At 33.0% G+C, this 12886-nt stretch overlaps 1 protein-coding gene across 9 annotated transcripts in view; it reads left to right on the plus strand.

Annotated features, from left to right (window-relative positions):
- The window catches only part of LOC136034405 (IQ and AAA domain-containing protein 1-like), a 140652-nt gene that overhangs the window by 35591 nt on the left and 92175 nt on the right, over window positions 1–12886 (plus strand). For 8 of the 9 annotated variants that reach the window (XM_065715565.1, XM_065715566.1, XM_065715563.1 and 5 more), the window contains exons 4-5: window positions 2977–3168; window positions 7891–8148. In XM_065715565.1, the coding sequence (XP_065571637.1) occupies window positions 2977–3168; window positions 7891–8148 (450 nt within the window). The remainder of the gene's footprint in view (window positions 1–2976; window positions 3169–7890; window positions 8149–12886) is intronic. The other variant, XM_065715568.1, reaches the window with a different exon arrangement.

Here is a 12886-nt window from a genome sequence, read left to right on the forward strand (position 1 = left end):
TTCATAAAACTGAGCTCTATCGCGTTCAACTACCAGTATTACATTTATTCCTTTTATCAAAAATTCTCTTCTGAATAATTGTATAATCTTTAAAGTTGTAACAAGGAGGACAGAAATAATTTTTTTTTTCTGTCTGAACCTTGGGTAAGTCTGTAATATTATATATATATATTTTTTTTTTTCAACTAGGACTAGGAGATGACTGGAAAATCATTGAAAGATGGTTAAAGGCTTGGGCTTGTTCTCAGGGTTGGGTTCCATGGGGATAATATTCTATGGGAAGGGAAATTCCCGATGATGTACTCTCCAGGGAAAATTTTAAACTCGGTGATTTGACAGAACTCATATACCAAATTCTTTTTGTTTGTCTTCCTTTCACAAAAAAAAAGAGTGCAAAAAAGTGATTTTCCTTGCTGTTCAATCCAAGGGCCAGTAAGTTTCCTGTGAAGGGTTTTCGGCAATCACAATTTCATTGATTTATTTTTTGTCTCGATACGACGCCATATTCGAGGTTTTTAGGCTATGTTTGAAATTCCTGTAAATTTGCTTCGCAACAAACTCCTAATATTAAGACTAATCGAGATGATAGTACTCTTTCCTGAATCAGCTACAAATGACGAATTTTTCTCATTAGCCGAATTTTACGGTTTTCGGACGCCGGCTCTGGTTTATTTCCAAGGTTGGACTAGAACTATTTTTCTCCTGTTTCACTGCGTGGCCTGTCAGCTGCTTCCCCGGCTAATTTTAAGGGTTTTTTTTGCACCGCCAATGAGGAGACACTTCTTTTCAACTAGTTCTGTGGTGCGGTCAGAACTTCAGATTCGTTGTTTCGGCTTTCTGTGGCCGTGGAATTCCTCGACTTCATTCTGGGTGGCAATTTTATTTGTACCCACAGTGGGTGCTGTTTATCAAGACGAAACACAGGAAAAAGGAAATCTCTTGTTAGTGTGGCGAATTGTGAAAGATGTCTCATATGTTTTCCTAAACCTAATAGTTAAATTATCCACGGTTTTGTATTGTGAATATTAATGTCCTAAATAAAAATTTTCAGTTTAATCAGTAACACAAAGGTTAATTTTTAGGACGACCAGAAAAAAAAATATTGCACAGCAAGTCATAGGCCTTGAGAAAAAAATATATAAGCCAGGTAGATCAATTGGGCTAAGATATTCAGTGATATTGCTGGCAAGGTCGTATCCCGGGATAGGGAGGGCTGGAGAACTGACCACCCCTCTGGAAATGTTTGTGGGACTTGTAAAAAATTGGCAAAATACATATAAACAAATTTTTGATTTGTGCAAGTTTTTTAGACCCTCTCCCTCGATGAAAAATTCTGGATATGCCCTTTATTTCTGGTACTAAGTTCTTCAATTTCATTTATTTTTGGCTGAATGAAGTAGTGTCTTCTTTTGTTCCTTTTTATGAATGTTTACTTATGCATCATGATCATCCTTACTGAAAAAAGAGAAATCATCTACTGACAAATATGTAAATGTTTTGCCTTCAATATTCAAAAATATGTTAGATAAAATTATTTTTTGATGTAAGAGAATAAAAATTATAGTTTCTTTAAGTAAAGAATATAGAACTTACTATTAGAATTGTTATTACTATTTTACTTTAATTAAGGGAAATAAAGACTATTTCTGGTTTCTAGATTTCACGATTCCCATCCTGATTTGAACTAAAATGGAAGAGTTGTGGGAATCAAGTTATGGCTAATTGTAGAAAAAGCCAAGACAGATAGTCCAATTGAGTGAGAAGCAAACCTGGTATTAATCCCCCCCCCCTTATTAGGATTATATAAAAATGATGTTAGTTCATTTGTTAATAGTTATGTCTATCTATTATCCCTCCATGTCATTGCTAGGGCAGTAGAACCAAGGTAGATAGTCAAAGAGCTAAGATAGTGATAGAACCTATAGTTTTCCAAGTGCTTGGTTAATTTGGCAGAAGGGTAAACGGCGGGAGTGATTGTGCCTCTCTTACTGGACCAATATTTGTTTGTTATCTTTTAGCAAGTCACGCCTGCCTAGAGTCTCAGTCAGGTTGACCAAGAATTTAAAATTGACATTAGATTGCCATTAGATTAGATTGCCTGAGATTACCCTTAGATTGCCCTTAGATTAGGACCATTAGATTGCCTGAAATGAGAGGTAAACAAGGGGTGCCTGCCTATGGTCTTAGGCAGGTTGAACCAAGAATTTAGAATTGACACCAGGACCGTTAATTTGCCTAGAATGAGAGGCAAGCAAACAATTTTGTATTTCTCTATTTTAAAGCTGACGAAATAGAGTCTTATTGAGTCAAAATTCCAAGTCTGAAGATTTCACATCAGCTTTATCGGAACAAATTTTTGATTTTTCGGACCATTTTATCTTGTTCGAAAATGTCTCTTTGATTTCTAGGGACCTTTGTTTAAAGCAAAATTTCCGTGAAATGATTGAAATCATGAAAATTTTATTCAATAATGTGGCTTAAATAGAGACGCAGGTGACTTTGGCTTGAACTGTATTTATGATAATTTATTAAAGTCAGATAAAGTGAGGTTCATTTCATCCAAGGCGTTTAGCCTTCATCCAATTGTTAGTTCAAATAAAACTAGAACTGAACCTGGAAGGTCAAGGAGATTTGTTCGTGGTATTGCATTGAAAAAAGGTCATTAAATAATATGTAATAATGCTATTTTGTATATATTCTATTGGTCTTAATTATTTTATCTTAGTCTTTCTATTGATAACGGTTACTGCACATGTGACCGAAGTATCCAGTATTTTTTGTGAATGATCACTGTCTAACAAAAGGTTTTATCCCTGTATGGAACTTTTATTTATCGTTCTTGATTGTTGTATCCACCAAACAAAGGGAAAAGTTAGATACTTAAAGGAAGTGTTCAAATGATTCTTAGGATCATTGTCAGGGTATGTAATTACACTAAAGATTTTCAATAAACGCAGTAAATTTTATCTTCCTCAGAACGAAATATGTGCTCTATCATTCACTGAGGCACCCAACTTGGATGAAATCGTGTTTCAGAAACCGTATGATATCAGCAATGTTGGACTACCGATTCCAAAACATTTTCGCTTGGAAAGGGAAGAACGCCATCTAGGTATTTTGATAATGATACAAGGAGTATTTGATAAAATTGGAAGAACGTCACATCAGGTAATTTTCCAAAAGTAGAAAAAAAACTGTACTGTTCAAGATTTGTTGAAATTAATTTGAAGATTGGTCCATAAAATCCTTAAAATCATCCTTCAAAATGAAATTCGGGCCTTGGAATTAGGGATGTATGGTCGAAAAGTTTAAAATCCTGTCTCTGACTCTTAGAATTTCAGAATAATGAAACATCTTTTTTTTTTTGGGGGGGGGGGTCAGACCATGGAGGGTCAGGGGTTAGCTCCCATAAGTTTGGAATAAAATATCCTTAATGTTTTATTTCTTTTGGGGGGGCATGGAGGGCCAGGGGTTACCTCCAATAAGTGTGAAATAAAATATTGTTAATAAGTTGTTTGGGGAGCGGTCGGTCTATTGTTACTCAAACGCTAACGCCTTGGATTTTAAAAGGGGTGATTCTGGTTCTTCTTATTTTGGAAAGAAGGGTTCTGAGTTGCATTTTTTTTATTCTCAAATTTTGCCTTCGGCTCCTGAAATCTGACTGCAAAGCTTGTACTCTTGTTTATTTCAAAAAATTGTCTTAAATTCTGAAATTACGCTTTCCACTCCTGAAATCTGGTTGAAAATCATGGACTCCTGCTTTAATAAAAAAGCTTATCTTCTTCAATTTTCAAAAATTTGCCTTTGACTCCTTAAGTCTGGCTGTAAAGCTTTGACTCCTGCTTTAATTCTGGACTCCTACTTTAATTTAAAAGCATATCTTTGCAGAGTCTCGAATTTTTGCCTTTGACTTTTGAAATTCGGTTGCAAAGATTGAGTTTATGATTTAAATTGAAAATTTGTCTTCTGAATTATCAAAATTGCGCCTTTGAATTTAAAAAAGAGGCTAGGTTAGGTTATCTGGGTTATCTTAGGCTAGGTAATCAATCTGGTTGCAGATGACTACTTTTTTTTCTTTTTTTTGATAATGTAGTCTGCAGTTCTTTGAATTTGAGCCTTAACGGTTATAGCCACCCAATGATAGATTTTGTTTTATAAAACTAGCAAGAACAGGACTATTAGATGTGCTATCTAATAAATAGTAGTAATATAGTCAACAATATTTCTTAAATTTAAATGTCATATATATTTATAACTATATACAACAAAAGCTTTATTCTTTAATTAGGACGTAGCTTTGACAGATATAATTAGTCAATAAAAAAATGATTTTTTTTCAGTGACGGAAAAAAACATTTGTTTTCTAATATGATTTTTGTAAATTTATTTTCAACTACCTTCGGAATTTTCTCCACTTAAAAGGAAAATCATCTACCAACAAAGGCATAAAAGTTTTCGTATTAAGCGGCCAAAAGAAAATTTTAGAAAGGTATAAATAACAGGGATAATAACAATTACAAATGATGCAGAACGGTACGCTAAGAATTTTGGATTTGCTTCCTAAATTTAAAAGTTAACTATATTTTTACCTGTAAAAAAAATTTTGGTACTCTAACTTAGACTAGGCATATTTTAAATAGTAGAAAATGCTCTTTTTAACTTACGATGATCGAAAAACACGCTTTTTCTAATATATAGTCTTTAGAAATATCCGTCTTAACGGCTAAAACTAACTGTTGTATATCAAACACTTCGTGGTAACGAACTGTAGTAAGGAGCGACCCGGCTCAATAGTAAACGAAACTCTAAAAAACGGAATTTTGATGCTAAAAGATACAAAAAAAGAATCGAATTTTCATGCTGATTTTAAATATATAAGTTTCATCAAATTTAGTCTTTGTCATCAAAAGTTACGAGCCTGAGAAAATTTGCCTCATTTTGGAAAATAGGGGAAAACACCCCTTAAAAGTCATAGAATCTTAACGAAAATCACACCATCGCATTCAGCGTATCAGAGAACTCTATAGCAAAAATTTCAAGCTCCTATCTACAAAAATGTGGAATTTCGTATTTTTTGCCAGAAGGCAGATCACGGATGCGTGTTTATTTGTATTTTTTTTTTCAGGGGTGATCGTATCGACCAAGTGGTCCTAGAATGTCGTAAGAGGGCTCATTTTAACGGAAATCAGAAGTTCTAGTGCCCTTTTTAAGTGACCAAAAAAATTGGAGGGCACCTAGGCCCCCTCCCACGCTCATGTTTTCCTCAAGTCAACGGATCAAAATTTTGAGATAGCCATTTTGTTCCGTATAGTCGAAAACCATAATAACTATGTCTTTGGGGATGACTTACTCCCCCACCGTCCCTGGGGGAGGGGCTGCAAGTTACAAAGTTACTTGACCAGTGTTTACATACAGTAATGGTTATTGGGAAGCGTACAAACGTTTTCAGTGGACATTAAAACTTAAAACGAACAGAAATTACTCCGTATATAAAATGGGTTGTCCCCTTCGCAATCCCTCGCTCTTTACGCTAAAGTTTGACTCTTTGCCACAGTTCTACTTTTTAAAACAATTAAAAACTTTAGCGTAAAGAGCGAGGGATTGCGGAGGGGACAACCCATTTCATATACGGAGTGATTTCTGTTCGTTTTAAGTTTTAATGTCGCTCCTTACTTTCAGTTAAAAAACTAGTTTTTTTTATTTAATTTATTATATAGCTCTATACGATTAATTCGTTAGTTTTATATTAGTTAGTTTTATTATAACCTAAACGGATATATTGAACAAAAATAAATGGGGTTTTAACTTCTGGTGATGGAGAAATGAATATTTTATCGAGGTGTGTTGATGTCACTGGTTTAACTCGGAAGTATTGATGTCCACAGACTCTTAAGGCCTTCAAATCTGTGACTTTCAGCATCTTTCAAAACTTAACATGTTTGACACAGCTGTTGATGTCCATGGGCATCTAACGAGACAGGTTGGTATGTATAGGACGCCGATTAGAGTGTTTGCTTTCTCTACTTTCTGCTTCTTCTGCTCGTCTGTGCTCTGCTGGTCTGCTTTCTCTGCTCGTCATATTCTTTCAGTGCTGTGGTCTCAGACGCCATTTTCTATCAGGGATATTGTTGAAAGGTCTGGCTTTCGTAGCAGTTGAGACACCATTGCCTGCAGGTTTCTGAATTGTAATTTTTTTTTTTTTAAGTATTTCTATATGTTTAAAATGTTCATAAGCTCTCAAAGTGCACATTTGTTTAATTTCTATCCCAAACACTGTTTGTACTAATAGGTTCGTTTTCCGCCTGCGGGCTTATGAATTGTAAATTTTTTCAAGTAGTTCTATATGTTTAAAATGAAAAATGAAAATAAGAAAATAATTTGAAGAAGAAAAATCGTTGCATAACAAGAAATTTTTGGAGAATAATGTAAAAATCGGAGGTTGTAATGAGTTCTGCTTTTCAGTGGTTTTTCTTTCATTGTAAGAGAAATGAATAATGATCTTATGTACAAACATATGTTTAAACATATATGTAAACATAAGATGTTTACATCTTATGTTTTCTAGTTAAACGAGTTAAAAATTACTAGAGGCTGAATCAGTGGATCCAAATAAGCGGGAATCGTAATTATATGATTGTAATAACAGGTTTAAGAATTGTAATTTTTTATTATTTTTTTTTCAAGTAGTTCTTCATATTTAATATGTTTTATATTTTTTTTTTGTGAAATGGGAACCCAAATACACTGATGCAAGTGGATGTAAGTTTTTTTGGGTGGCAATACAAGCCCAGGTTACTGGGCTTCGTGTTGATTTTTATGGTTGGTTGATTTTTATGTGAATAAGTTATGTTTCTATTGAAAAAAAAGTCCTAGATGTAGTAAAGTTTTATTTTATCTTTCAATCCGTTAATAGAAATTTTTTATTAGAAAGTAGAAAAAAATCCTAGATGTAATAAAGTTTTATTTTATCCTTCGGTCTGTTAATATAAATTTTTAATTAGAAAGTAGAAAAAAGTCCTATATATAATAAAGTTTTATTTTATCTTTCAATTCGTTAATAGAAATGTTTTATTAGAAAGTAGAAAAAATCCTAGATGCAATAAAGTTTTATTTTATCTTACGATCCGTTAATAGAAACGTTTTATTAGAAAGTAGAAAAAAGTTCTAGATATAATAAAGTTTTATTTTATCTTCCAATTCGTTAATAAAAATGTTTTATTAGAAAGTAGAAAAAAGTCCTAGATGTAATAAAGTTTTATTTTATCTTTCAATTCGTTAATAAAAATGTTTTATTAGAAAGTAGAAAAAAAAGTCCTAGATGTAATAAAGTTTTATTTTATCTTTCGATCCGTTAATAGAAACGTTTTATTAGAAATTAGAAAAAAGTCTTAGATGTAATAAGTTTTATTTTATCTTTCGGTTCGTTAATAAAAAAGTTATATTAAAAAGTAGAAAAAGTTCTAGATATAGTAAAGTTTTATTTTATTTTCAATTTTTTTAATAAAACTGTTTTATTAGAAAGTAGAAAAAAGTCCTAGATTTAATAAAGTTTTATTCTATCCTTCAATTCGTTAATAAAAATGTTTTATTAGAAAGTAGAAAAAAGTCCTAGATATAATAAAGTTTTATTTTATCTTTCAATTCGTTAATAAAAAATGTTTTATTAGAAAGTAGAAAAAAGTCCAAGATGTAATAAAGTTTTATTTTATCTTTCAATCCGTTAATAGAAATGTTTTATTAGAAAGTAGAAAAAAGTCCTAGATGTAGTAAAGTTTTATTTTCTCTTTAAATCCGTTAATAGGAAAGTTATATTAGAAAGTATTAGAAAGTTTTATTAAGCTCTACTTTCAATCCGTTAATAGAAATGATCTTAAACTTTTTAATTTGAAGGATGATTTATGCTTAATGAGTTTGGAAGAGGCCGTCAAATTAATACAAGTTCATGAAAGGGCAAGACAAGGGAGGGTTCGAGCTCAACTTATGCTCCAGATACGAAGGAAAGCAGAAAAATCTTTGAAACCATCGTCAGTTGCAAAACAAACTAGCGAAGAAAAAGCAGCGCTGCGGATTCAAGCTGTTTGGAGAAGTTTCAAAGTTCGAAAGTTTGTGAAGGATTTAAGAGACAGCGAAATGATCTTTCTCGGAATGGTAAGCGAATTGATTAGTAATATGAAAGGGGTTATCCCCCCCGCAACGCCTCGCTCTTTACGCTAAAGTTCTTTTATTGTTTTAAAAAGTAGAGTTGTGACAGAGTCAAACTTTAGCGTAAAGATCGAGGCGTTACGGAAGATATTACCCCTTTCATATACGGAGTAATTTCTGTTCGTTTTAAGTTTTAATGTCGCTCCTTACTTGCAGTTAAAAACACTTTTTTAATTTAATTTCAAAATAAGATCAATCCGAAGAATCTTTGACAAAGAGTTACTTAAGCGGGTTTACAATTATACTTTAATTAATATATATGTGCTTTAATTGAATAGAATATAGAATAATAATTTCAGTTTATGCTATCATTAGTTGAATAAATATGCTTTAATTAAATTATGCATGTGTTTCTAACTAACATTTTATACGAAGCATTCAGGGCGTACATAGTCAAAGGTATCGTGCGTGAGTCACACCAGAGTCAGGCCCGTTGATGAAATAAAAGAAGCACTCGTATGTTTGTAATATGTGTTCCAAGACATTATTACTTCTTAAGATAAGATAGCATATCTATTTCAATCAAAACAAAAAGAGCTCAATAGCACAAACCCCCCACAAAGGCCCCATGGCCTGTAAAAGAGGCGGATCACGAAACAAGACTTTTAATGTTAAATTGTTAATCATTTAAGCCCATTAAATGCAAAAATTCCGACTCACAAAAATAGAGAGCAGGAAAAAAGAAAAGATTAGTAGAGATAGAAGGAAAAGGACTTCATTCAATTATGACACTGAAATCTGGTGAGGCAGGACTCCACAAACTTAGCAAAAAAAAATCACAAAAATTTAACCTTTAGGAAATCAGTCACCTGGCCTTTTAAACCATTCATTTTTAACAAATAATCAAACTTAAAAAAAGAGACTTAATGAGAAAAAAAATTTAAAATATAAATATGAAATTCCAAAAAGAAATATGATAGAAAAAACAATTACTCTAACCATTTAGAAATTAAAACTAACATTAAAAAAATATTTAAAACTAACTTAAAGATATGTTTTGATTTGAATAAGGTTTTGTTTTATCTCTAGGTCTTGGTTTTGTTATTACTGATTTTCTAGTTAGTGGAAAGAGTTAGAAATAATGTTTGGCATGAAATTTGTTTGTACCCATTCTCTCCATTTTCTTGTTGAATCTTCCCTTCTTTGTTGTTGTCTCTGGATTCATTGTATCCCGACTGTAATTAAGCAGTATCGTAAGTACTGAAAGATTGTTAAAGGAACTAAAACAAGATTTTAAAATATTACTATATCTAAGTAAGGAGTTGTAAAGTTTTCCGGGGAAACAATTTAAAACAGTTACTTCACAGCTCACAGCTGCTGGAAGAATAGATAGGCCCATATCCCGGAATTTAATTCAAAAAGAAGGTAAGGGTGGGTTTCAAGTCACACAAAATATTATTTTTTGCTATAAAAAAAAACAAAAAAAAAAAGTCCGTATTCCATATAGTGTTTACAACTCTAGTATGCATGCCTAGAAGTGATGGGGGTCATGTTGTGTCCAGCTTTGGCCTAGGGAACCATGATCTTTCTTTCTTTATCTTATATTGTTAAAAAGAAACCGATATTGTCAGTATAAAATTTCGATGGTTTAACGCCATTCACTCCTTAGTAACCACTCACGTATCTTTTAGTATGCAGATCTTGTGTATGGTATCCCAGGGTTTCTATGTATATCTGTGTGTGGTGTTGTAAAATAGGAATATATAAAGTTTCCACTGAGTTCAATTTAATGCAGTCTAGAAATAGACTCTTCTAAGCAAATCGAGCCAAAAACAACAAAATATTGACGGACAGTATATCAAACAGTAAGGGGCACAGAAAATGTGGTTTGAACCCACTTTCTAGGGATATTAATGAAAGAAAGGTTAAGATAGCTAGGTCACGTTTTACATAAAAAGGATGATAAATTGCAGGAAATCGCGCTTTTCAGCAACCCACCTGGGACCAAACTTTTCCAGGATATTTATCTAGGATAAATGGTTGTTGCCCAAAACAAAACACTGCGTCAATGGACACACCATGACTGCACCGTTCTTAAAAGGAACGGTGAAAATTCTGAACGGTTCTTAGACCAGGATTTTTAAAATTCTGCAAAGAAATTTGTGCTCATTACTCATATCCGTAAAAAGAACGTCAAACCTCATCAAACGTCAACGTCAAACTTCAGAGCATCAACCAAACTTCACTTCTCGAATGTGTTTTATATAACAGACAAGTACCGAATTAGTTTCTCTCTTAAGAAAACCGGAATATGAGACAATTATTCTTAGTTTTCCGGAAAAGCTATTTTCCAAAATGCCACGACTACACTTTTATCTTTAATAATGTCAAAAAAGGGAAAAAAAGGTCAAAATTCCGAACGATTCTTAGACCAGAATTTTTTTAATTCTGTAAAGAAATGTGTGCTCATTACTCATATCCGTAAAAAGAATTTCAAACTTCATCAAACGTCAATGTCAAACTTCAGAGCATCAACCAAACTTCACTTCTCGAGTGTGTTTTATATAACAGACAAGTACCGAATTGGTTTCTCTCTTAAGATTACATAAAAAAAAACTAGTTTTTTTTTAACTGAAAGTAAGGAGCGACATTAAAACTTAAAACGAACAGGAATTACTCCGTATATGAAATGGATTGTTCCCTCCGCAATCCCTCGCTCTTTACGCTAAAGCTTTTAATTGTTTTAAAAAGCAGAATTGTGGCAAAGAGTCAAACTTTAGCGTAAAGAGCGAGGGATTGCGGAGGGAACAATCCATTTCATATACGGAGTAATTTCTGTTCGTTTTAAGTTTTAATGTCGCTCCTTACTTTCAGTTAAAAAAAACTAGTTTTTTTTATGTAATTTCTGAACGTTTTTGAATTAATGCATGTTTGATTTTGACTCTCCACACGTAAACTATTCAAATGAAATTTGCATATTAATTCTTTTTTTGGCTAAATGGCTTTCTCTTAGTTTTGATCATACGATTTTGAGAAATATGGGATGGGGAAGGAGGCCTAGTTGCCATGCAATTTTTCGGTTACATAAAAAAGCGACTATTAATTTTAATTTTAACGAATTTTTTTATTAGCAAAAATATACGTAACTTTAGAATTAACTTACGTAACAAACTTTTATATTCTTTAATTATTATTATGTATATGAGGGGGTTTGTACCCTCGTTAATACCTCGTTCTTTACACTAAATCGTAAGTTTTGTCCCAAGTCTTTAAGAATGACCCCTGAATCAGAAAGGCCGTAGAATAAATAGTTGAAATTGCTAAAAATACTTTAGCATAAAGAGCGAGGTGTTTATCTCCTCCTAAATACCTCGCTCTTTATGCTAAAGTATTTTTAGAACCCCTCTTATGCGTAATAATCTCTGTTCGTTTTAAGTTTCAATGCTACTTCTTCCTTTCATTTGAAAAAACGTTTTCATGTTTATTTTTCATTGTTTTCTTATAGTAATGCTAGAGAATCCTGCGCCCTTTTCATTGAATTTTTCTTCCCCCATGACAGATTCCTCCAAGGAAAGATCCTCCAACATAGCCCCCTCTCCTCAGCCGCACCCCCAAACAAAATAAAATCCCCCTGAAAACGTCTGTACACTTCCCAATAACCATTACTATATGTAAACACTGGTCAAAGTTTGTAACTTGCAGCCCCTCCCCCAGGGATTGTGGGGGAGTAAGTCATCCCCAAAGACATAGTTATTATGGTTTTTGACTATGCTGAACAAAATGGCTATCTCAAAATTTTGATCCGTTGACTTTGGGAAAAAAATGACCGTGGGAGGGGGCCTAGATACCCTCCAATTTTTTGGTCACTTAAAAAGGGCACTAGAACTTTTCATTTCCGTTAGAATGAGCCCTCTTGCAATATTCTACGACCACTTGGTCGATACGATGACCCCTGGGGAAAAGAAAAAAAAACAAACAAATAAACACGCACCCGTGATTTGTCTTCTGGCAAAAAATACAAAATTCCACATTTTTGTAGATAGGAGCTTGAAAATTCTACAGTAGGGTTCTCTGATACGCTGAATCTGATGGTGTCATATTCGCTAAGATCCTACGACTTTTAGGGGGTGTTTCCCCCTATTTTCCTAAATAGGGCAAATTTTCTCAGGCTCATAACTTTTGATGGGTAAGACTAAACTTGATGAAACTTATATATTTAAAATCAGCATTAAAATGCGATTCTTTTGATGTAGCTATTGATTTAAAAATTCAATTTTTTAGAGTTTTGGTTACTATTGAGCCGGGTCGCTCCTTACTACAGTTCGTTACCACGAACTGTTTGAAAACCGGAATATGTGACATTTATTCTTAATTTGCCGGAAAAGCTATTTTCCAAAATGGCACGACAACACTTTCGTCTTTAATAATGTAAAAAAAAATCGGTCAAAATTCCGAACAATTCTTAGACCAGAATTTTTGAAATTTTGCAAAGAAATTTGTGCTCATTACTCATATCCGCAATAAGAACGTTTATCAAATTCTGATTTTAAAATGGCAATTTCGTATTAGTATCATATATCCTGTCACCCATTCTTGACCATACTGACTGAGAGATCCGTTAATGTGCAGATATACCGTAAAAATTTATGAATTGAATCATTTTTAGAGAAGCAGGCCGTAATTTATAGAGGTAGGGGTAGCATTTTAAGGGTTTACGCGTGCGAACAAAAGGTGAACTCATCAC

Source organism: Artemia franciscana, chromosome 13 (assembly GCF_032884065.1).
Source record: "Artemia franciscana chromosome 13, ASM3288406v1, whole genome shotgun sequence".
NCBI lineage: Eukaryota > Metazoa > Arthropoda > Branchiopoda > Anostraca > Artemiidae > Artemia > Artemia franciscana.